The sequence below is a fragment of the Meleagris gallopavo genome, chromosome 2 (genome assembly GCF_000146605.3).
Source record: "Meleagris gallopavo isolate NT-WF06-2002-E0010 breed Aviagen turkey brand Nicholas breeding stock chromosome 2, Turkey_5.1, whole genome shotgun sequence".
Lineage (NCBI taxonomy): Eukaryota > Metazoa > Chordata > Aves > Galliformes > Phasianidae > Meleagris > Meleagris gallopavo.
The window spans coordinates 50,518,083-50,544,845 of NC_015012.2; the positions used below are offsets into that span (position 1 = coordinate 50,518,083).

The 26,763-nt window shown below is 38.9% G+C and overlaps 1 protein-coding gene and 1 long non-coding RNA gene across 2 annotated transcripts in view; one reads left to right on the forward strand and one right to left on the reverse strand.

Moving 5' to 3' along the window:
- The window catches only part of LOC104909758 (brefeldin A-inhibited guanine nucleotide-exchange protein 3-like), a 51,873-nt gene extending 25,988 nt beyond the window's left edge, over positions 1 to 25,885 (reverse strand). Inside the window, exons 1-4 of the mRNA XM_031552209.1 lie at positions 25,843 to 25,885; positions 25,692 to 25,743; positions 10,687 to 10,768; positions 7,804 to 7,935 (exon numbers count right to left, since the gene is read on the reverse strand). Coding sequence (XP_031408069.1) covers positions 7,804 to 7,935; positions 10,687 to 10,768; positions 25,692 to 25,743; positions 25,843 to 25,885 — 309 coding nt within the window. The remainder of the gene's footprint in view (positions 1 to 7,803; positions 7,936 to 10,686; positions 10,769 to 25,691; positions 25,744 to 25,842) is intronic.
- LOC109366073 lies at positions 4,818 to 6,482 on the forward strand. The gene is made up of 3 exons (XR_002112117.2): positions 4,818 to 6,057; positions 6,204 to 6,288; positions 6,377 to 6,482. It is a non-coding gene; the product is annotated as an uncharacterized LOC109366073 (long non-coding RNA).
- Positions 25,886 to 26,763: the final 878 nt, after the last annotated feature.

The window sequence follows — 26,763 nt, forward strand, 5'->3', positions numbered from 1 at the left end:
TATTCCCCGGCTGGAAGATTTTGCCATTTATTAATTTTTTTGGTAGGAAAGGGAGTTGCGAATTTCCTTACACTCAGATGCGCAGATACATGGGATACATGCAAGGTTTCAGCGAAATTACACCAAGAGAACTTTTGTGTGACAGTGTACTTCAGGACAGCCAATTTGAGCTCACTGTTTCAAGTCACTAGATTATTTATTTATTTATTTATTTATTAATAAGAAGATAGCCTGAAGACAACCTAAAAAACACACAGGTTGTCTAGCCTTTCAGAGCACTTCACCATGAACCAGGCCATCTCCTGACCTGCATCCAGGAAAGAAATGATTAAAAAGCCAGATAAGCTGTCTTTGTGGTTGCTTGGCACTATAATCTATAAACAATAATGGCCAGCTGCAGGGGAAAGATGAAATGGCAATATATGAAAGTTAAAAGGTTTTTCTACTTGGCTTTGTGATCGTGCAGTGTCACTGTGGTTTACTTCCTTAACAGCTAATTGATCCCCAAGTTCCTGATATACATCTAAGACTAAAGTCTGTAGGAACTTGTGCTTGCCTTCCATGCTGAACAGCTGTTAGTTTCCAGTGCTGGAGACTTGCTACTTTCCATATAGCACAGGGAAATCTGCAGGTATGACTCAGCCACACACTGCTTGCATATGTGGCCTGGCACAGAACAGCTCACTGATAAGACTCCAGCACTGTTGAACTTTCACCATTTCTCCTTTCTGAGACAGTTTTTCTTCAAAATCAGCACTCATGAAAAAAGATGCCAGTCACGAGCACTCCAAAATAACAAACAAACCTGCACAGACAGCAAAACCTATGCAGTATTTGATCTAAAGTATTTTTGATCAAATTTTGCCCCTTCTGTCTTAACCATGAGGAGTGACCACAAAGGGCCAAAAACCCTGCCCTCTTATCCTTCCACTCTTTTGCAACTTTTATGGAGAAAGCTCAGGTATTTAACTCAAGACTGTGGATTTCACTATGATGGTCAGGCACCTAAAAATTGGGGGAAGGAGAGTTATGACTTCATAGGAATATCACGATCTTAATTATGAGTACTAAGCATTCGCTACAGTCCTAATTAATTCAGGAAAGAATGAGCTTATCTCGAAATACACAAGGTAGGTTACCCAGTTCACTGGAATTAACCTGGTTACCTAAAATTAAGAATTAAAAACGAGAGAGAGAGAGAAAGAGAAGTGAACCCAAGAGAGTCTAGATTTGCAGTTGGCCTATATTGCAACAATTAAAATTACGGAAAGATTGAGCAGGGGAGCCACTAAAAAGCCTGGCATAGCAAGATGGGACTGACTGCAGACAAGAATCCTGTGTGCACAACGTTATGCAGGTTTTTGCAGACTCCTCTCTTTTAAGGATGCAGACTTAACACATCTCTGAATTATGGACTGTACAAAAAAACAGTTATTGTATACTGCTCATGTCAGGCACCACTGTTACAAGAAATAATGAACACATTCTGGTGAAACTTTCATCTGCAAGTTTTCAGCATTTTCTTTTTTCCTTTTTATTATTATTTTGTTGTTGTCGTTGTTCTTATTAATATGCACTTTAAGCCAGTTCTGCATTAAAGCATGAGAATAAAGATGGACATTAATTTTTTTACTGCTGCACATGAAACAGGGCCCTCCCTGCTCATAAAGAGAGTAGAATGCAATTTGTATTGCAAGTGATGTTGAAAAATGTTCCCAATAATGTAGTGCACAAAATGTATCGAGAGGGAAAAAATTACCTGTAATCACAGAGTTATTTATTAAAATGTATTAATTAACAGCAACTATTAGTAATTAGGTTGCTGATTCACATTCACCAGTCATAATTTTACTGCTGCACCAGTGAATGCTTATTTTCAAATGTGCCCCAGAATCACTCTTTTTATTCCTAAATAAAACCATTTTGCATGCCATGTTACAAAGAGGCAGTATAGAGAACTTAGTGTATATATACATTCTTAAATCCAAGTTGTTTCAGTCCAGCTATCCTGTCCATTTGATCGCACAAGTCAACAAAAAGCAAAACAGTTGCAAATAATATTCTACTAAGCAAAAAATCAAGATGTATGTGGAGAGATATATTTCATAAACATTTAAGCTTAAAACAGTGGGAAGATATCCATGTTTGTGAGAGCTTATTATGTTGATCAGCTCACTTACCAGCATCCAAAGTAAATATAACCATCCAGAGAGACCAAGATTCTGGACTTATGCTCAGTCAACATTTCAGATCAAACTCTTTAGAACTACTTTTCAAATGTATAGTAAGTTTTTCTCTATCACAAACGGCCAAAGCAAAAACCAACCAATCAGCTCTTCTTCTTCCTTCCTGTCTTGGAAAAAATAATTACAAGCATTCAATCTAAAACCAGCATTTCAGAGGCGGAGCTATTTTCCATTCCCAAATGCTGTATTAATGCAGTGAAGAGGTACAGAGAAAAGATTGCTGTAACACAACATATTTAGCAAGGGTTCATTAAATCTCATTCAAAGCTTAGAAAGAATTTTGGCTGAGTGTTCACTGAAAGTCTACAGAATAAAAACAGAAAAATCACACTCATCAGCAAATAGTACACCTAAGCCACTAACAAATGCAAGTAAGAGTCACTGGGAACAACTAACCTTTCCTAAATGAAATTGCTGTTCACTGTGCGTAATAGGTAAATAGAGGGATTAGAAGAGTCCTCCCTCAAGCAAATATAGAAGAACAGATTCTTGTTCCAGGAAATCCACAAGTCTATTTCAAAAAACACCACAAGTAGAGTAGCAGAATTACCATGTCAATAAATCTTCCCAGAAATTTCAAAGCTGAATTATGCTTTTCTTGTTTTCTGCCAATGCCTATTATTTGGTGGTATATCCTTCTTATCTGGAGAGCTTATTTCTGAGGACTCATCCACTATCTTGCAATTACTCATTGAGCTTCTTTTTTTTTTTTTTTTTTTAAATATCTTTTTGTTATTTTAGAAAGATACTATCACAGACAGATAAATAGACAGAAAAAGGCATTGCACTGTTAAGGCAGCTGCCAAATTGTAAGTGAAAGTCACTGTAACTTCAGTGAAAAGGAGAAAAAAAAATTGTGGCTTTGGAGTCTTTCTATCCTAGCCTCTTCCTTCATGCTATGTTTCACCTGCTTTGGCACCAGAGTTGTGTTCAAAGCTAAATTCTAGCTCCCCTAGCTGAAGAATTACCAAAAAAAATCAAAGAGAGAAAAGAAAAATGCTCAGCTATACATTAGTTTCATTTTCTTCTGCTGATGTGGCCATAACCAGTAGTGCTTTTGTCAATATTGCATGTGCTCTGGCAAACAAAGGTCTAATTAAACAAAGCAGAAGTACTTCAGCCATTTTAAAGCACCTGAAACCAGAATTTAAAAGCAGCTAACCAAAAAAGAAAGCAAGATCCTCCATACCCCACAGCCATACCCAAACCCATATTTATCTTCAGACAAGAATTTCTCCAGAAATTCTTTCTGCTGTAGATTACTTGCTTGCTCATCTAGTGCTAAGGCCAGCAAAATGTCACTGTTCTTCAACACAAGACACAGCCTTGAGTTTCACTCAGTTAAAATGCAGCCCTGTGTCACAAAATTATTCCTACACCTGAGCCAGCCATACCGTTGGTCTGTTGTGAAGGGTGAATTACTCCCTCTTCCCTCCCACCCCCGTTTTGCCTTATAAATCTGCAAACGTATCAATAGATCACTGAGGCACTTTGGTGCATCACGAATAAAACTGATAACATTTGATTAGTGATAACAGAGCTCTCCCTCCCAGCTTACACAAATACTATAATGTAAATATGCAAGTAAAAATACTCATATTATTCCGTTTTTAACTGCAATCAACTTACTAATGGATTACAGGAAGATCAACAAGATACTGTACAACTGTGTGATTTTTCCATTCCCCTGACACAGCCAGATGAGCGTAGGAAAAGCACAAACAGGTTCAGCATATATGAGGTTTTTCAGCATGACAATGAAGTATCATGGCAACAAGGTAAATGTTGAAGTGGCCTTGCATCACGTCCATTGTTTCTGCTGATCACGCTTTTCTGATTACTTGGTTTCTTAGCATCTTTAAACATGATTTAAAACACATAAATAAGCTCAATTTAGTTCTCAGTGTGAGAATACTAATAAATCACTGTCAAAATATATTAGAGGTACAGAGGTACTCTAAAGATATACAATGCTTGGCACTTAAACAGCATGCAAATCTGATACACCATTGACACCTTTCATTAGTATACAGGAAATCCAATGCAGCCAGTATGCCTCTGTTTGTTACTACTGCACATTCATGCCAGGAAGTTTTAGCCTTTTCCCCTTCCTCACAGAGAAGACCAGAAGACCAGACTTCTTTTGGGCATACTATTTCTGTTCACATAGAAATTGCCCATACTTACTAATGCTAAATGTTCTGCAAAAAGATGAGCATGAACTTCAGAGTAACTATGCTAGAACTTTCTCCCACAGAATTGCTCTGAATGAAACACCTAAGGGAGAGATGCAATCCGTGGCTTATATCCAGAAGAACTGATGATAATGCCAGCAATCTCTAATCTGTAGTTCAAATTTAGTATTTGCTTATTACACAAAGTAAGATTCCACTTCTGAACAGTTTATAGAAAGGCCAAAATCACCTTCACCTATCACAGAAGAGATATTGTGAGAGATCACAGAATCACAGAACGGTTTGGGTTGGAAGGGACCTTTAAGATCATCTAGTTCCAACCCCCTGCTACAGGCAGGGACACCTCCCTTTAAATCAGGTTGCTCAAAGTCCCATCCAGCCTGGCCTTGAATGCTTTCAGGCATGGGGCATTCATAACCTCTCTGGGCAACCTGTTACAGTGTCTTTGAAGGCTTTGAGCATTACTTGACTGCTGTATTTCGGCAGTATTAATCTTCTCTTGCTCCTCAAGATGTAATTCAGCCGGTCTCCAGCCTTGCCCTCAACACTGCCACTGTGCCGTTTCTGTGATCCTCCAATACAGGAATCTGTGGAGCATGCCTCAACACTCACTCTTAAAAATAAGGAGGATCTGGTACCTAGCCATAAACTGCTGAGTGCTGTTCCACTTCTACAGCAGTGGCCTCAGCCGTTCAGTTTCCTCAGTGCTGAAAGACATCCAGCTAGTATTCCTTTTCATTCACTTACAGCAACCACTACAGTTTTCCTGTTCTATTTATGCCTAACACTGTCCCTTTTAAATAATATTTGATTACTTATATAAAAACAATATATAATATTTGAGTAATAATAATAATTAATAGTTCCAAAAAGTGTATCAAAGCAACTACCTGCACTTATGCCTCTACCTTGTGTTCCTTCTTCTACTACCAATCCCAATTTGCAGACACCTGAATGTAAAAACTTTACACTTTCCCAAGCTCATCAAATCCCTTCACACACATTTACAAAACAGATGAATGACAAAGAACCATATAGATAAATATCCAAAGCATTTGCTATGAATAATTAGCAAAGTGTGAATTTCTGATGGACACTTGCTGGAAGCGATGGAAGATATTTTGGATATGATTTCCCAAATAAGCTTTGAAGTGATTCGGGAGCTTAAGTGCCAGCAACTTACAGTGAGATTTTACACTCCTGAACTTCCATTGTAGAATCTATTTTACATGACTAAAAGCTTTTAGTTGCATTGTCAATACCTGTGAGACTACTGCGACCATGCAGCAAGCCACAAAGAACCAGGCTGGAAACACTGCTGACCCAGTTTCAGTTTCATACAGACCTTACATTGAGGAGCAACTAATATCTGCAATGCATAAAAATGTAATTGAGATCCTCTGGATGGAGTAACCCGCTCTAATGTGTGCTTGTACGCTGACTTTACAACACTATTTAGCAGACCCAGGGATAAAAATGCATCGCTGAGACAAGCGGCCTGAAATCCTGAGGACTTTGCCACATTCCCAGACCTCAACTCCCAGAGGCAGTAGCAACTGCATCTGCAACCTTCAGGCTACAATGTAAAAAGATCTACTGCTTGAATTAGCTTTTAGGTAAGTCTCAGATACAAAGTTTCCTGAGCATTAAATGCTGTTTAAATCTTCCGCCCTCTGCTCCTCCTCAAAGAATAAAAATAAAAGTTTTGCATTGTTCTTGGGATGTATATATGAAATCTGATTTTTACTTCTCATTTATCCAGAACTTTAGGAAAGGATTTATGCATTAAAATTTCACTCAGTAGAATGAAGACAATGTTTTCCTTTCTCTTTTGCACAAAATGAGAGGTGAGCATTGCTTTGGTGAAACTTGCTTTTAAAAGACAGTACGTAAATATTTTATTTATTTATTTTGCTTATTGCACCATTGTTTCAGAGAAACAACGTACATGAAGACCCTGAATCTGCAATACTCAGGAGGATAAAAACAAATGAAGAAAAAACAAAAAGTAAGAAGGTGCCAGTTCAGGAGTGCTGCCAGGTAGCCCTTCACCTTTCTCATCGCAGGCAGGAAAGAAGCATGTTGGGTTAGAGCTGCAGAATCTGAATGCCTCAAGTTAAGTCTGTTTATAGGCAAAATCCTGCTTCCATAAGATGTAGTGACGCACTGGAACAGGTTGCCCAAGAAGGTTGTGGATGCCCCATCCCTGGAAGCATTCAAGGCCAGGCTGGATGTGGCTCTGGGCACCCTGGTCTGGTGGTTTGTGACCCTGCACACAGCAGGGGGTTGAAACTAGATGATCATTGTGGTCCTTTTCAACCCAGGCCATTCTATGATTCTATGATCCTCTTTCTCTCTTGTTAGGCTCAACGTTATGCATGTTCTGGCACAGAGTGCATACTGCAGGCAAGCAACCAGCCTCATTGGCAGAGTACAGCTAGTACAGAGAAGTTTCAGAGCAAGTAACATATATTCTTTAGTACAAGGATATCACATATATGTAAAAAATAAAGACACTTAATCTATGCACTTGGAAGTAAACAACAGTCAAATAAGTACATTCAAACACATAAATCAGTACTAGGTATGGAGAAGACACAAGAAGACCACCAGAAGAGTATTTTTTTTCTATAAGAGAACAGCATTTGCACATAAAACCTCGATGTACAAATTTTACATCCAAACACGTGGCAACCTGCCACCACCACACGGTGAACAATGCAAGTATTGGAAGTCACTATTTTCACGGCAGTACTAGAAGGTTATAACATACCAACTCCAACACGGCAGGGAAAATTCACAGCACCTCCCTTCCAAAACCATATCTCTTGGCATCTAGGCTTCCTAACACACAAGCAGGAGAATGCTAAAGCATTTCTAGAGTAGAAAATGTTCACTGAGTATACAGAACATAACCTCTCTTATGAATTAGTCCAAGAACATTTTGGTGCCTAGACACATCATGCTCCATCATCAGCATTTTACAAAGGGAACACAAACTGGTAAGGACCTATCCACACGTTTCAAAATTACAAAACTGTACAGTCCAACTCACGAGCACTAATACCAAATACAAACTTCCAAAGCTGCAAGTCGTTTACCTGTGAATTACCATGGAGTGAATTGTTTGTCCCGTTTCACATTGTATTAACAGTAGCGGTCACAGTTCTTTCAAACTATCCCCTTTACCCAGGAAAACACAAACCAAGCAGAAATGAAAGCAACTGACATCTGCCAACAGGAAGGAAGGAATCAAATACTGTCCGTATGGTGAAGATTTCCAAGACAACATCTAATTTGTTTGCTAATCCCAGCAGTTATGCAGTCTCTGCTGCAAGAACTGACATGTGGGAAACACTAACCTTCATCACTTCAACCTGCAGATCTTCGTTGAGTGAAGGAGTCACTTTGACGGCATTCAGCATCTGATTAAGCAACTGTTTCTCATCCGAATCTGTTTCCACGGATACAAACCTCTCATCAGACAGCAGCTTCTGTAGAGAGAAAATGGCAGTGCACAGATTGAACACAATACTGCCTCTGACTAATGCTGCCATTAACTACTATACCAAGCCTAGTAATGTTGGTACTACAGTGGCTATGCTCTATATACAAAATTCAAAGTGATCCAATAATATAAGGAAGTACAGCAAAAACTGGGAAACCCAAGCTACAATGAAGGAAGAATTCATATTTTTTGAACCTGCTGCCATTCCAGCAGTGTCTTTCCCACCCTGCCTCTGGAGCATCCAGAAGAAAGCAGTTATCAGCAACTGATGTGAGATCACAAACCATTTGAAGTAATGCTTTCCATCCCTCCAAAACAAAGTGGGAACAAAAAATAAAAAATCCCCAAATAGGTTAGTGCCCTGACCTCAAACTAGTGCTAGCAGATACCCTGCTTGGTGGGAGAGAAAAGATTCAGCTGTCTTCTAATTCTGAAAGACACAGAACACAAGCACAGTGGATATAGCATTTCTGACCACTGACAAGACACGTTTAGTGTCATTCAAAAGCTGACTTATCACGAATGCTATCAAAAGGAGAGATCTGCTAGCAAATAAGTGGCATAGGAATCACAAATATGGTATGGGTTCAATTCAGAATGATTGAACTTCAGGCTAAATATTTCAGACCAGACTGGCTTTGTCTTGAAAAAGCTGCATCAGAGTCAGCATCTTCCAACAACAGGAGATGTGTGAGATTGAGGGAATCAACATGAAAAATATTAGTGGAACATCAAAGATTATCACTAGGATTTTGCGAGAGTCTATTTTCATGCTTGAAAGTGGGACTGATAGACAGCAATACTTAACTGAGCTCTTCGTGTTACATTCTCACTTCCCTGAGCTAACCATGTCCCATTTCAAGGAGATTTCAGTTATTTCACACTTCTCCCATAAAAATCAACAAGTTTCTAAAAATAACTTCATCTCACATTCCGGCCTCAATTTATTCACAACCAGTTCATACCCATAAGTTCTTTTTCTACCCAAATAAAATACTGTTTACTCTTGCTGTTTTCCCTAAAGGTTTGTGGGGTTGTTGTTGTTGTTGGTTTCGTTTAAAAACAAAGAATCAAAAATCAAACCCCTCTGCTTTTGTTTACTGAACCTGAGCAAACCAGGCTCTATCAGACTGAAAATATTTCCAAGACCATAACTGCTCCAAGTTATTTTTAATGTACTCTCATGAAGAACAAAAAATTAAATCAGAATCACACGTTAGGTAACACATCAAGAGGACATGGCCATTGAAACAATTTCCTCAGGATTCTACTGTAAACTTTCCTTCTACATAGTCTAGAACCATCTTTATTGGTACCTCCTATTAGTGACAGCCTCTTGCAACAAATGTACTCAGGCAGATATTTTTCCAGAACTGTCTCTCCTAGATGCTCCAACTGCAGAGCAAAACTACCTTGTCTTATTTTCCAGGAACAAAACCTTGCTCTGCCCCAGAACACTTTTTGAATAGTCCACTTTACCCTGTACTTTCTGCATGACTTCCGTCCTAAAGCTTCCTCCCAGCTTCAAGTCTGTAGAAGTAGAAATGAAGTAGTGCTATTTTCTATGTTTATACTGATTTTTTTTTTTCTGGGATAGATCTAATTTCCTTCATAGTAGATCACATGGTGTTGTGTTTGGGGTTTGTGAGCAAAACAGCATTGATAATATAAATAATATGTAAACCAATGTTTTAGCAATTAATGAAGAGTACTTGAACAGCATCAAGGTCTTTTCTGTTTCTCTTGTTGCCCTGCCAGTGGGTAGGCTAGGGGTGCAGAAGAAGTTACGAGGGAACACAGCCAATACAGTTGATCGCAGCTGACCAAAGCAATATTCCCTACCATATGGTGTTGTGCTATGCAGGAAAAGCTGGGGGGAAAGAAGGAGAAAGGGAGCAGAGGAAAGAACTATAGCATTTATCTTCCCAAGTACTCTTAAGCCAAAGCTCAATTATAGTAACCTTAAAGAAAATACATTTTTTTCCTAGATAAAGCCCCACACCACCATGTTGTGCCTCCATACGGATCACTTCCTCTAGCAGTATGCCTGATATCTCATATGCAGAGTTAAGTGAATTTGAACTTACATCCTTACATTCCCCAAACAAGTCTATGTTTACTCTTTGAGAGAGAAGCTTCTTATTGAAAAACAGTAGCAGGCATTTCACAATTCAGCAGGGTACCAATTTCTTACACAGCTAGCATATCTCAAGTGGTAAGAATTTACTGATGCATAGCTATTTGTCCAATTAAAAGAAAGGTAAACTGTTTTAATTTTATACTGTCAAATACTATAGTGCCTTTTTGTTTCTCATGCTATGCTGCTGTTTTCTTCTGCAATTTCAAAAACATTCACATCCAGTGATATTGAAAAAAAACGTGGAAAAAAAACCCTGCAAGTAGACAATACAGCTTCAGGATCTTTTATTAATTTCTTCATCACTTCACTCTAGTTTCTAAGAAACTAAGCAGCTGTAAGGTAAGGCTTTTTGAGGACCACACAGAGGGCACAGGGCCACGTGAGGAAGACTACCTCTCCATCTCATGTTGAAAGTCAGGAAGTCCCACCTATGTGCAGAACATTTCAAGCTTCTACAGAATCAACAGCCTTCACTTGCACCCTAAATTCTGAACACTGTTACAGAAAAATGAACATCATTGTTACATCCACCAGAAAACAGACACATCCTTGATGCTCACTACCTACTAACATAAACACCCCACTCATAAACCATACCTGCATCCCTGCAAGAGCCTGCTGGGCCAACTTCATGCTCTTCGATTCCAGAGCCAGTTGGAGAGGAAGGAGACACTTCTCCCTGAAGTAAAAATAAATAAGCAAATAAATGTGAATGGGAACAATGGAATTAAAAATAGTATTAGAAAAAAAAAAAAAAGTTCCAGAAGGTCTGTATCTCTGTCCATAAGATAGTAGTTACATACAAGGAGAGCTTCACAACTCCATGAGGCACCTTTCCCTCTAAAGAAAGCAAGCATATGTCCTCATGTACTTTTAAGAATGGCCTTTTAAAGTGAAATTCCACAAAATACTTCTCAATTATTAGCCTTTTGTGTGCATAAATGAATGTGCAAAGCACAAAAAGAAGATTCACAGATCACTACTGATTCTTCATCTCAGCATTATAAGCATAAGTACTTCAGTCACTTGACTTCTATTTCATATTCAGACTGCCAGAAAAGTTGCTAGAGATCCAACTTCTTACTGGTGAAGTTTTGGTCTATGGCCTCCTTCATAGCACAGCGTGCCCTGCCATAATAGCAGCCCACAACCATAACTAGTGTAGACACAAGCAAATGGAGGAAAAAAAAAATAAAAAATAATGGGGGATTCAGGTTGGATGTTAGGAAATACTACTTCTCCAAGACTGTGGTCAGACACTGGAATGGGTTGCCCAGGGAGGTAGTGGTGTCACCATCTCTGGAGGTGCTCAAGAAACATTTGGATGTTGTACTGAGGGACATGGTTTAGTGAGAGATATTGGTGATAAGTGGACAGTTGGACTGGATGATCTTAAAGTTCTTTTCCAACCTTGGTGATTCTATGATTCTATGAAATGCATACACAAATGCTTACACGTGAAATAGCATGTATGAGATCTATAATTAAGCTGTACTTTGACTATAGAATAACACAAACTTTTGCATGTTGAAACCCAGGTAGTAGTTTAGATGCTTTTGACTCAGAACTCACTGGATTTTTCTTGTCTGAAGACCAAACCAACATTACCTGGAGCTGTGACTACTGCGACTTCTCTCTTTATTCCTTGTTCTACATCAGAGAGGGCTTGTAGCATCTGGAGTACACTCAGCAACCATCAGCCCTTTTAAGCTAATCTTGCTCATTGGCAGGAAATACATTCCCAATAAGAGATACTTAGCCTGTGTCTGACTGCAGTCTCCCTGAAGATCTGCAACACTTCATTAAATCATATATCATAAAGGCACTTATCCGTACCCACAGAGTCTAGTTTTGCACTTGTATAACAAGGTTTGCATATGGCAAACCATCCTGTGCCAACCCTTGAGAGTCTTAGCTCTCCAAATGTCAGCATAATATCCCAAAGAGTCCCTTTGGAATCACCTGCATGAATTTTCCACTCTTAGATACAAGTGTATGGAGGGCAAGAAGGAAAAGAAGATATCCAGTTACCTATTTTCTTGCCTCAATGCAAACTAAAAAGTCCTGACCATCTGGAGCATACTTCTGTTTTAAAATCTCAATGTATTCAAACTCACCCACCCTGGTATTCTTAAAACAGAGTCAGAACGATATCTGAGAATACCAAAATGAAGAGTAAATGAGGGAAAACATTTCTTTCTATGAGCTGCCTTTGACCTGAATTCACTTAGTTTCAGTTGACCAAATGTTGAGTTATCTGTCAAAAAGTATACAAAATTAAAATTGATCAACTCTCTTAGAATTCTTAAGGAACAAATTCTGATAAATTAAAACACACTATGGCATGGTGTATAATCTGATTCTTTTGTAAGTTCCCCCTTCATAACTAACTAGGAAGTTCTAGGTTAGAGCAGTAATTGCTGCAGTTTCAGACAATTGCCAAAGCTACCTAAAAATCATGCCTTGCCACTGTCTGCCCATAACCTACTAATCTCCCTACAAACTGGCAGTCTACAACCTGAAATTGCCTTTATTCTGATTGAATAAAGATGGGGTTACGAAACACTGGCTATTTCAGCTTTGGGGAACTCGGCTTGAAACTCCTTCAGCAGATCCTGTTTACAGCAGAGACTGAATATCCACTCTGAAAATCAACTTTATATTGTGTGGATCCAGTTAGTAATCCTTTCTTTCCCTCCACCTTGCCCCGAAAGGGACACAAATCACTAAGGCTACCCTTAAGGAGCAGAGAACTGCTGTACGCTCCTTGAAATGCAGCTCCCCCCTCTTTAACGACTAATTAAAGACTAGAGTCACAGGCATGGCTCAGTTAAGCAATCTAGAAAGCTTCTGTACTTGGCAAAGATCTCTTGAGACAAACCTGCAGTCTTTCTGTGTTTCTAAGTTCTTCCCAGTTATGGGAACTTGTAAAAGACCATCTGGCATAACACCAAAAGCAGCTTTTAAAATAATCCTCAATGGCACAGATTTCTAAAGAACCCTTGAGTAGACTCTGTGTGCATCTCAAAAGAGGTTTGTAACAAAAAGATAGTCAATTTGCTTCACTCAGAACACTCTGAGAAATGGGTAGGCACAAAGCCAATTTCCTCACAAAATCCTTCCTTGAATCACTTTAGCTAGAAAGACCATTTAAAAAACCATAAGTTTCACACCTAAGCCAGCTAAAACTATCTTACATGTGGGCAACATTTCCTCAAGAGTTCAGTCACTGAGATATACAGAAACTGTCAAAACATCTGGTCCATGGTTCAGACAGCAATCCTTCAGCCAGTACAGAACTGAGTATCGCCTGTGCATCTATTGTCTGCTTTGCCCAGATTTGGGAACACATGTAGCATGTAGGTAAATTCTAAGAAGTCCTGTTGTGGCATGTCTCTAAACCAGGAAATCATCTCCAACACAAAGCACATCAAAGTCTACTTTAAAATTCATCAATATCACCCTCTGGGCAAACTCACATTTGAAATTAATAGATTGACAGGTGCCAAAACATTAAATGCATTAAGTGGTATTCAAAGAGCCAGAAACACACAAAAAGAAATCTCAATAGTGTATAGTACTAACTGCAGAAATGCTAAAAATTAACAATGGCTGTGTCCTGAAGAGGTGCAGGTCTAAATATCACATTTCTTTTAGACTTTCTACAGTTCACTGCAACAGTATATAAATATTTGTGAGCATTACTAACTTCTTCTTGTATTAAAGTGGATGAGACTGGTAGTAGAGGAGAAAGTCAATGCAGTCCTAAGTCACTGGACTGGATCCAGTTTAGTTTCATTATAATGAAGACAGGTGGGAGTTCCTATGGCTTATGTGTAGCTACTCTGCACATCAGCATGTTGCCTGCCATCTGTCACCACATACTGTAATCAGCAGAGAACAACAAGAGCTGTTTCTTGAGATATTTCCCAAACTGAAGAGCAAAACATGACAAACAGGGGAATGGAAATTAGAACAGATTCAATTAGCAGAACTTCTCATCCTTGCTAAAAATGTTTAATTGAAAAAAAATCTAATTAAGGTAGCTGCAGCCTCTGTTCCCATTGTATTCTTCGAGAAAACAAACTGCACTGTCATTTCCTGTTCTTGTTATACACTCTGTCTATAAAACCTTCAGCATTTCCATGCTATAGCAACAAAAAACCTGCAGAGATATCTCATAGTGTTTGATTAGCTTGACTATCTCCCACACTTCAGTTTGATCTGCTCTTTAAATGCATCACCTGCTAGTATGAGAACACGGAAGGACAAGGAAGACAATTCTCAGAACAGGAGATGATGACGTAAATAAACACGGTTGCTCCTCATTAAAGTGTATCCTTTAAGAACTGGTTTCAATAATGTTGTGCAAGGGATAACGTAAGCCATAATTCAGTCTCAGAATGCAATTAAGAAAGGGATTGAGGCTTCCCCTTACACCTTCTAACTATCTTATAATTGCAGCCTCTTTTGAGTGGTCCCATGGAATCCTGTCATTGGATCACATTGCTTACTCCAGTGTCTGCAATACTGCATCAAGTTGATGATACATTCAGCTTGCATGGTGCTACACATGTAAGACACTTCATTTACATGAAGTTTTCAGAATAAACAAGTGCACATTGATGGACTTCAAACTTTAAAACATATAAATGTTTTCTGTTTATGTTACCGTGGAGAAACTAGTTTCACACTGGAATGCCCAAATTTACTTACTGATGTACACAAGTGTGCATATACATATAGGTGCATGTACCATCTTAAATCTGAATGAGATGAGTCAGGTACAACACAGAGGGGGTTATGAACACAAAGGGGCACTTCTGATCATTCTTTACCTCTTAGGTTACACAAAGGATGTAAAGGATGTGGCAAGAGTTACTCCAGAAGAAGGGTTTGGAATTATGATTTCTCAAGATAAAGTAGTTGCGGAGAAACAAAGCAGCTTTCCTAATCCCAATGTTCTCATTAAAATCTGGTATAGTACATAAGCATAAATGAGTATAGCATGAAGCCAGCCTCCTCCCTTGAAAATAAAGAGTGCCACCCACTCTCTTTCCCTGACTCTGAAGCCCAATAAATAAATAAGAGCTTCAAACACGAACTATTTGCACTCACAGACACTCCTTCACGAGAGACAGCAGCATTTTTAAGAGTGGACCTTGCAACACACAGAACAGAATGAGCAGAGAGATCCAAGGATGAAGATTCAGTCCTGCTCCTACTTTGGCCATCTGGAGTTTTGCCACTAGACCTCCATGGTGTGGGACTGAATCTCAAGAGGCCTGCCCACAGTCAAGCAGGAAGGCTGTGACAAGAACAGGTGCGTAATCCACAACCAGTACCTGGAAAAGCACAGGTGGGTTCTGCTTGAGCTGCCCCACTCCACCACTGTCAGCTCCACAAACTGCAGAATGAGTCATGAGAACATAAATAGCCTTTACATTCAGCATGCTGGGTTAAAACGACCTTTCTAACAGTCTGAGTTTGCCATGGCTCATCAACCTACTTCTTTCCCTGCAGGTCTGTCACAAGGGATGATACAACAGGCCAGTCAAAATAGACTGCCAAAAAGGTCAGAACAAAACAGATGACTGTTTTAAATAAGAGATCATAAAAATCTTTTTATCCTCATTGCAGTGGAAAAAGCCTTCAGTGAGAAGAGAATAATGGCTCATTAATTCAATCTCATGATGAAAATTGTAATGAAAATAAGAAAAGGCACACTTAACTCTTTCTTGTGAGGGCCTGAATTAGTCCCAGAGCTCACCTAACCTCCACCATATTGACAGAGAGGCATGGGCACTACAAATCAAGTATTTGTTACCGCCATAGAAGTTATTTCCTTTCATTCAAATGGTGTAATCATATTAGCTTTTGGAAAATGGATTAAAAAGAGATTAAAAATAAAACATCACTCTGCATTATCTCCCCCTTGAAAATTACATAGGAGAAGAAAAATTCAGAACCTCGGGGCTGATAACCTTAGTTATCAGCATGCAATTTGCATTCCATAGAATAATTCACTACCCTGTCAAAGAAAAGATAATGACTTGATTCACTGCTGTTGCCATTTTCTGATAAGCTGTTTGCTAAGCAGCAGAACAATCAGCCAGAGTCTGACGTTTTTTGGTCAGAGTAACACTGACAGTCGAGAAGAGCTTCTCAGCCCTGACAGCTTAAAATGAACAATCACAGCATGCAACACCATTAACCTCACTTACTCAAGCAGAAAATTTGGCCCACCATGAGAAAATAAATGGTAAATATAAATTCTCAAAATTCTGGACATACTCCCAGCTGTTACCATTAAATACAGTAAAGAGAAACAAATATTATCCCCATAGAAAAAAACATGATTTTGTATAAAGCTCCAGCAGTGTCAATATGAACAGATGTGCATATAGAAATAGAAACATCTGTAACACTTCTCTCCATGTGATTGCTTGAAGAACCTCGACAAAAGACTCCAAGAACAACTTCATTGTTCATAATAGAAGTACTACAAATCTGGAGGAGGAATGGAAAATTAACCCATTTTTTCAAGCAACAACTCTTAGTGAAGAAAACGGATTCTAAATCCTTGCTTGCACTCAAGGCATTTGTTTTTTTCTACTGAAGAAATATGGATATCCCATTCACAAAGAGAATAATAGTCAAGCTTAGACAGAGGTTTGGAGCTTGCAGCATATAAGTACATGCCTCCACAATGCAGCAAGGCAGATCAGATGACTGCAACAAACATTTCTACTCAGATACAATATTTTTGATAGTATTTGTAGGAATCTTAGAGCAATAGGATAAAAGACAAAAGCTGAATCCTTCTGATGAGAACCCTCCTTTTGCATTACAAACCAAGGCATAGCATAACCACCCTGTGATGAAGTGAACACGTCTCTGGAGTGAAGCATGTTACATATTAAAGAAAACTATGATGGAGGGGAAAAGAAAAGAGGGATAATGTCTAAACTTGACTTCATGTAGTTCATTAGTTAGAACTTCAACAATTATTCAATTTGAAATGCTGAATGAGATTATAAGTGAAGATATATTGGTATTAGAAAGGTTAGTTTTTATTATCTACATATTTTCCAAGATTAATGGATTTGCCCAAACAGCAGAAGTATAGGTCTATTCATGGAAAAGGCAAACATAAACAATTAGATCTCCCGTTCAGCTGAGACAACAGAACTCATACCAGCTATAGTAATTAAATAGCTCAGAACTGTTACTCAGCTACACGGTGCTTTTAAGGTTATTCGCTTCCCTGCTATACTTGCTAATAACATTTTGATTTCAACACAATGTTCCCAGATAGTAGCTTGATACCATTCTCAATAGGAAAAGAAAAAAAACAACCCAACAAATATAAGCACACTGTGTACCTTCAATGAAAGAAGAAGAGAGACAACCAGATTGTACACAATATTGGAGTGCACAAGGCTGAAATAATAATCAGGGTGCTGCCAGTCTCCGAAGATATCACGTAATCTCTGTGATACAGCACCACTCTCCCTAAAAAAAAGATTATTGCCCTTTGTGCATGAGGTATGGGAGACACTGTTCTTAACTCTGATGACACACGTCTTCATTATAAAATAATCTGTATCCTTTAGCCGATCTTATTTATTAGCATTTGAATAAGCATAAAGATGAGGTGAGGTTCAGATACTCATTCTCAGAGAATACCTCCTGCCCAAGGGCAGAGCACTCACTGAACTACCTGAGCCTGCAATTCTAAAAGCTTATCAAGGAAAACAGTTCACACAATTTCAGTGCCACAACTCTTCTTCCACAACCTCCGCCATGGTTTATTATCTAGGGCAATTACAAACAGACTCCTGATTTTCTCACTTTCTTCTCCTTTGCAAGTACTCAAAGCAATCAGATGTTTAACACACACATGCTGCTATCCTATTATCATCCTGAGGGCAAAGTTTCAGTTGTTACAAATTGGACAAATGCTCAAAACTATGACAGCTCTAATCTTTCATTGGTGCTATTCCTATACTGAATAGATTACGTAAATCCCACAGTAACTGCAGGCTTTGGCCACAAATCCAGAACAGACGTTCAAGAAAATCCATAAAAGGAACAAAGAGCCAAAGCAGTGGTGAATATAAATTTTCACTGCTACAAAGAATGTCAGGAAGGGCAAAAAGCTGGTTTGTGAAATAGCAAAAACTTTTAAACAGCATAGTTCTTTAAAAACACCAAAACAAACAAACCAACCAACCAACCAATATCACCACACAAACAAGAGCTGCAGACGTCCCTGTTCACTGCAGAGGAGTTGGACTAGATGACTTTGTAAGGCCCCTTTCACCTCAAACTACTGCGTGATTTCTAAGAGTAACAGAAATAATCTTTCAAAACCCACATACTTCTTCCCACGTTTTACCAACTTTATTACCTTCAAGAGCCAAAACCCTGGCTGACAGGTATTCAGGGACTGCTAGATCAAGGGGCCTTACAACATTCCTGGAATCATGTCTTGACAGCAAGAATTCAGATATGCAAAATGGAACTGACTGTACACTCCTTCCCTCCCCAGTGTTGTTGTGTCACTTTTGTGATCCCAGAACAGACACAAAGCTCTGCTGAGACAGAAATACATGCTCATTGCACAAGAAGTATGGCAAGTTACAGATCTCTGAATAAACATACAGATTGACCAAAATCTTGTATTGCACAGCACTGCACTGCCTTTCTCAATATTGGTCATACATGCATTAGGAATGCAACTTTTTAATCGAGACCAGAGCATATACATCACTTATATACACAATGTGGGTTACATAAATGCCCCCAAACTCTGGATACAGTATGTAAACCAATAGCACAGGGAGATGCAGCTCAGCAATCCACACTGCCACTAGAACTTCTTGTTCAGAGGCCTTCCAGGCAACTCACTGCACACTTGGTGAATGCTAGGAAGCAACTCTGTAGTGGCTGAGCAGATGAGTCATGTACTTAGCAGTCAGGTTCAAGAGGAAAACCTAGGAACAGTAAATGCCAGGTTGTTGTGGCAGTAAGAACAGGAAGCAATGTTTTAATAAAGAATAAGACAGATGTATGTTCAAAACAACCCATTCCCATCCCCCCCAAAAAACCTACAAAAACCAACCTCAGTGACAGTCATTACTCCCTCTCCACTCATTTCTCCTGGCCAGACAAACTGCTATACTCATAAAACACTCCCAAACAAAGCAATAAGAAATTCAGTGTACTGCTATCCATAGATTTTAACAAGATACCAAAGTAAAATTAGCATACAGAAGGGGAAAAAATGGCTAAATGAATACTAATTAAGTTGCTCATTTATGTATCCATTATTTTTTTCCCAATTTAGTTATCCAAAAGGTTCTACGTGATTTAAAATAGATGTACAATGAAATAAATAATGAACTACAATGTTTTACCAACCAGCTATGCTAATACACTACTTTACAAACTTGAAGTATTTATTTTGCTGTTTTCAAGTTCCTACAGAAAGACGCATGCTCTACATTATTATCTTAGCCTATAGCACTCAAAGATCACAGTCTCAAGTGATGCTGTGGACAAACTCTTGAACTACAAATGTTAATAGGATATCACAAATGACAGCTAAGTTTATGTACAAATATTATTCAGATTATCTGCTTTGTAACTCACAAAACCATTATCAGAAATGTCCACTTATCAGATGGGACTGCATGCAATGGATAACAAAACAGAACAATCAGCAGACTATCACACTTCCCTACCAGCCACAAGAGATGATAGATGACATACTTCTCGAGTGAGAAATGACATCTGCTTGTACTCCTGATAGATCCTCCCCTCTGTTTATACATTCCCATAATAAGCACATGTAAACCTCCATATTTTAGCAGCATTGTTCATCAGATAAGTAGTAACTGTTCACTATTCACCATCCATTTAAGGTTTGCTTAAAAATTCTGAAGTAAGAATTTTCAACAGGTCACAGATAAGTTAAAAGTCTCCTTGTAGTTAGGAAAAAGAAAATTAGGGGTGCTGGATGGAAAGAAGACCTTCCATAATGTATTTTAAAAAGATAACCTGTTTTTTTAAATCAGACTTAGAAAATAATCATAACAACTAATCATCTTCCCTATCCATCCTCACCCAGTAGAAACTATGAGAAACAATGCACAAGATAAAGCAGGTAAAAGAAAAATGATGTGATGAAATTACAAATATTTCTTCAAAATACAGAAGCCAAAATGGATCCTAAGCCTCGGTATTCTTTAAATGGATGAACTGTCTGCAAAGTTAAGTGGATGGAAGTCTCCCTGGTATTTCACGTTTGGTCATGATCATACCACGTTTACAGTTTTTATTATTTGTTGAGCACATACATGATAGAATTGGAATGCTGTTTTATTTAAGAGTTCATAAGCCACAGCTACTTCTCAGCTTGCCAGATGTAAAACTGTAGATGTAAAAATAAATGTTAGAGTAGAACCTCCTATTGCATCTCCAAATTCCCATGACTGCAGAAAAATCACAAATAGGGTAGGTATTTCAGAGGTTACCTAAAAATAAGACTGAATTCTGTTCCTGACTGCTCTTATTGCACTGACTTCCCAGACTTCACAATAACCCTTAAAAACTAGCACCAAGATGAGCGCATGGACACAAACAGGAGAGACAGAACTGGAAATAAGCTGGTTATTACAGGAGAACTTACTTATCACCAACCTTTCATCTTTCCAGCTCTAATCCCCAGAAACACTGGCTAGTTTTGAGAGATAGATGTGAAATACCAGAGGGATGCAAGCTTTTGCAGAAATAAATGAAGAAACAGCTTCTGACAGAAACAGGCTTATAAACACTCAGCACCTGTGAAAGCCACAGTCTGTATCTCCCTGATTAGGCACACAAAATAGGCGTCTCGAAAGCCTGAGCATGTACCTTCATTTCATTTAATTATTTCCTGCAATCAATATGTTGAAGGGAAAAGTAAGCATTTGGAAGACTTTTCTGCATCTTCTTTGAAGAAGGAATGCAAGCTACGTTACTTACAGTGCAAAAGTGCTTCACTCATCATGTCTCACAACCATTACTTTAACATCCACAGGGGAAAGTCTGAGCTGGCACAGACAGTAACCAATACTATCAAGAGTCTTGCCTATGCATTTCTGCACTCAATCACACCCCTCCAGGATCAAACTCAGGTTTGTGGCAATGCTTCTACTACAACCAGCTATTAGGCACAGTATGCATTTGGCCATTATTTTGGTTGGAAGAAAAAATCCCAATTTCATGAATATTAATCTGTCTTCATTAGTTCTTCTTAAAGGCTCATTTTTCCATGTCTGTGGAGTTACCTTTCACCAAACACATTTCAGCCTCTAAAACTGTAATGGAGAACCTTGCCAGGAATTAGCCAAGAAGAGAAACTAGCTCAGTGTAGGTGGTTGGCCTTAGGACAGAACTTGCCAGCTGAAAAACAGTGAAACGAATGTGGCCCAAGTAAGTAGCAAATAATTGTTGGTCGGCAGACAGCATTAAGCTCTCTCTTAAGCTAACATCCACGTGATCAATTCCTTTTATCTAATTCATTATTTATAAGTCATTCATCCAGTCTCCTTAAGCATTTAGTACATATTTAATTTTCACAACACCTGTTCATCAGAGACGTAAACACCACCATTTGCCCAAGGAAGTTGTGGATGCCCCATCCATGGAGACATTCAAGGCCAGGCTGGACGTGGCTCTGGGCAGCCTGATCTAGAGGTTGGTGACCCTGCACATAGCAGGGGGGTTGGAACTCAATGATCATTGTGGCTCTTTTCAATCCAGGCCATTCTATGGTACTCATTCTATTCTATGATTCTATTCAGGCCAGAGTAGGGTTACATGACTCTCCCTTCCCAAAAATTCAGCAGGCATCAATGCAAAGCCTTGAACTGACAAGCTCATTTTCATCCCATTTTTCTCTCTAATCTTTTACATTTTGTTCAACACTCTGATCACAAGTTGAAGTGCTGAAAAACACATTCGTATTTCTACCTCAAGGCAGAGCTGGCAGGACTCAGTGGGGAAGACTATATTTGTTTGAGATTTGAATCTCTTTAGGAAATGAATCACTTAAATCATGCCCCTCACAGAATTAATATTCAAGGTCATCAACTGAGTTCATAAGTTCAATTAACACCAAAGGAAGCTGAACAGTGAAATAGTCTCATTTAGCCGTCTGAAAATATGCCCAATAGATCTCTATTAAACTAATTAAAGAATGACATTTCAGACCGAATGTCCAATCATTGCACTTCCTTGGAGAAAAAGCATCCCAGGTGCTCCCGAACACAGCAGGTTACATGCTGTCTAAGCTGCTGGTGCTGGAAACAGCTCTGATACAAATGTTACAGCTGAGCCAGATACCTACCTGCACTTCAGGAAACAGTACTGCACAACCTGCCCTATGGCTCAGTAACAGGGACTAAGCACTAAAGCAAAATCTGGGGACAAGTCAGAAGCAAACCAAGACAATGAAAAATTCAGCCCCAGCATCATGGTATAGACAAGTACATAGCTAGTTTAACATATACAAAACATCTGAACTCAATTTCTCATCTTCCCCTTTCTCACACTAGGACCACTGTCTCAAAAGATAAATTTGAAGAATCTCTCCTTATCCAGAACTGTGGTTTCAAAAGCAGCCAAAGGCCTTTTATATCTTAAGGAAAAAAAAAAAAAGGGGGTAAGAGGGGAGGTATGGAAAGAGTAACAGTTTATACCTTCTCCTCCTTATGAGCAGAAATCATTGCTCTGTTCCAACAGAAAAACAAGGATTTGAGTAACAGCACAGCCTCTCCATTTAAAAGCACTAACACCAGCAGAAGCCAAATACTGTGTTGTAAAGAAAGAGAAACAACACTGACTGGGGTACTTACTAGATTTGTTGTTTCTGGAATTAAGCCAGTATCTACCTCAACTGGGCATGACAGCTGACAAATCTCTATCCCACATCCTCCTACAGTATAGATATGCTCTAAACTGTGAACTTGCCAAAATATAACAGAGGGAAGTACTGATGTATTTTTCTTGTATTCAGTATATCCTAGTGACTCAAAAATCTCCTACTAACCAAGCTTAAACATCCCCTCTGCACAGAGAGTACTCAAAATACTCATTTGTCTGTTGTACTTGGAATAGAACTCAAAAAATATATATTTTTCTCCTGAACTATTTTCCAATCTGCTCTTAGCGCTGCCAGTATGTTGCAACTAAGGATTTCAGATCCAAATTACGGACTAGGGTCACTTAGAGTGAAAATGCACACCATTTTTCCCACCAACTCTAATATCACAGAATATTCCAGACTACATCCCAGCCTCTTTGCTGCTACATCCAGTAGCGTTATAGTAGAAAGGGTGAACAGAAGATTCAAAGTGGATAAGCAGCCAAAGGCTGATATGTGTTGAAGCAGATGATGCAATCCACTGCTGTTCAAGATGAAAAAAAGTTAAAGAGTACAGTCAGGATCTTCCATGATGCATCAGTCTTAGTTATATTTCTGGCCATTGCCTCATTTTCAAGGCTATCTTTTTACAGTGTTAGGAATCAACTTGTCACAATGCTGTTCTTTAACAAATAACTAGCAAAAATGAGCTTTTATCATAGTTTCATTGGTACATCACAAAGGGAACTCCAGCCCAAGACGATCACCTGGAGTCTAATAGGAACTTGTTAGCAGAGAATTTCTCTGAGAGTATTTCTCAGGGACGGTCTCAGGTCGTGCAGCAGTGCCATATTGAAGATCTCACTACCAAAGCTGTTATTCCAGTTCTCTAGCATACCTTTCATTTTTTAAGAAACGATAAACAGCAACAAAAAACCCAGACACTGCCTCCACATTGACACTTGTCAAGATACTAGCTTTAATTAAAAAAAAAACAAAACAGAAAAAACAACTAAGATTCTACAGTAAAACTAAACAAATACAGCAAAAACATTAAAAGAAGAAGAAAATAGGCATATCTCTAAAGAAGCATTAGGCAAGTGAAAAATTAGCTAATCATACAGAATGAAAACAGTACTTAAAATAAATCATACAGCTAAATCATACAGAATGAAAACAGTACTTAAAATAAAGAGACCATACCCTTTATAAAAGACAAAGGCTGTCAAATTGGAGGGTAAAAAGCTAAATTTTCTGCAACCACACTGCACAGTAAACAATCTAATGGATCTCCTGGGAATTACTCATCTAACTGTGTTGGATGTGCATGTATCCAGAATTGGTTGTGTCAGACCTGTGCTATATCCATTCCTTATTGACTGGAGGCCACTTATGGACTGCAGCTGACAGGCATCCAAGAGTAGCAAAAATACCGCTCTTATTCCTTCCCTGTTTAGTGACTGGTCTAGAAAAATGAGCACTCCAATTCCATAATTTCCTTGTGCAAAGCCAAAATGAGTGGAGAGAAATTAGGCAATAAAAATACTCCCAGGAGAGTATTATCATTGTGGTTTAAAAAAAAAGAAAAAAAAAAAAAAGGTACATTTTTGTCTGCAGTTATTAGTGGTTGTTGTCCAGAAAGATATCCAGGACAGGATAACTTCATAGCAATGCTTCTACATACTCTCTTACAAGCTCAATTATGTACCGCCAAATACTTCTGAATAAGAAAGGGTACTTCTGCATTATTAAAGGTTTCTGACTTCTTCTATGGATCTGTTGAGAGGCTTTTTGAACTAACGCAAACTTTTTTAGCATTCATAATGTTTTCTAATAAGGAAACATTTCGCATCTTAATTATAACCTACGTGACATAATATATACCCTAAGGTTTTCAACATTCTCATCTGATGCTTCCTAGTTGTTCTGTCGGAAGGGACAGCTGTGGATGTTCTATCCTTGGAGGTGTTCAGGGCCAGGCTGGATGGAGTCCTGAGCAGCCTCATCTTCTGAGTGGTAAACCTACCTATGACAAGGTGGTTGGAACTGGATGATCTTTAAGGTCCTTTCCAATACAAGTCATTCTATGGTAGCAAATAATTTTGCCTGTTTACTTCCTCCACAGCATTGATTTATAAAAGGAGATCTTAAACAGCACCTCCATTGTGAGGTGTGGCCAAATGAAGACAAGAAAAAAGGATGAGGCTTACTCAAGATAATTCAGCAGGCTAGAGGAAGCTGGCATAGGAACTGTATTATTTAAGTTCCTAGACAGTGTCCTAGCTATACAACTATGTTTCTAGAATATTTTTTTTCAATAAGTAGGAACAGATCTAGATTTAAAAGAAAATACAGACACAAAGAGAATTGAGAAGCATCACCATACTGAAAGCAAACTGTATCAGACCATAAAACAGCCCTATTTTTTAAGTGAAAAGACACAGCAATACATACTTCTTCCCATTATTGCAATTTTTCTTACATTTTATTCATGTATGAAGGCCAAGGGTATATAAAAAAAAATTATTCATTAGGGTTAACTTAGAGATGCGTGTATGAACTAATGAAAACACAGATTCAGCCTCTTCTTATCTACCTCACTTTTGTTGTTGTTGTTGAATTTTTACTTTAATTTAACAAATGCTCACAGTTCTACCATTCTACCAGTGTCAACATTGCATATTCTTACCTTAGCTGATAAGGAGGTATCTTGATAGCAGCATCAGGAGAATCCAAGGTTTCTGTATAACAAAAGGAAACAGTAAGACTTTAAAATAAACTCCGACTTCCACGTTAGTAATAGAATCTCTGAACCAATGATCCCCAAAGCTTACACCTACTCCAGCTGACAGAATAACTGTCACAAGCGCTCCAATTCTCCATAGATCGACATGGCTCTACCAGCACACTGGGTATCAATGAGAAGGCACCAACAATTCTGTGATTCTCCGATTCTACGAAATAATAGCCTTTCCTCGGTAAATTCCCTTTCACATACAAGCATTTCAGCAGCACAAAACTGGAACAGTACAGAGGATATCAGCATGGCTGCTGCATAAACACGGCATCAATTAATGAAGCATACAGAATACCAAACTGAAAGGCCAGTAATGAGACAGCAACAGGTATGGTCTATCACAGACTCTGCTGTAACAGTGTACCGTTAAAAACAAAGATTGCCATCTCTCAAAACCTAAAGCAACACTAGGTGCACAGTTATCTTGATATACCTTGTTTCGGGTCACACTGACCAGAGCTCCAAGCAGTTACTGCCAAAAGAACCTCAAATCACAGCCAACAAACCCTGAAATTTACCTAACCTCATATTCACATAACCTCATATTCACATAAAAGAACACATTTTAGCAACTGTGCATTCCATCATACAGCAAGGATCACAGAGTTCACGGAATCCAGGAAAATAAATGTAAAGTAACAATAATCCAGCTGTGGAAATAGAAATCCGAACGTAAGTTAGCAGAAAAAACTGCACTAGGGCGTTCGTTTACCGTGATTGATGAAATGGGGAGGAGGGAAGGGGTTGAGATAACACAGCCCCACACAGAAGGGATCTGGTTGCCACTGACACCCGTATCTGCCTCGAAGACCCTCGAAGCCAACACCGAGCGCGGGACGAAGGGGCAAGACGGCTGCTCCTCGGACCGCCGAACCGGTATCACAGCACCGAGCCGCCCGACCCCTCGAGCCGCTGGAGGCGCTCCGGTCCCGCCGGCGGCAGAGCAAGTTTTGCCGAGGTCTCG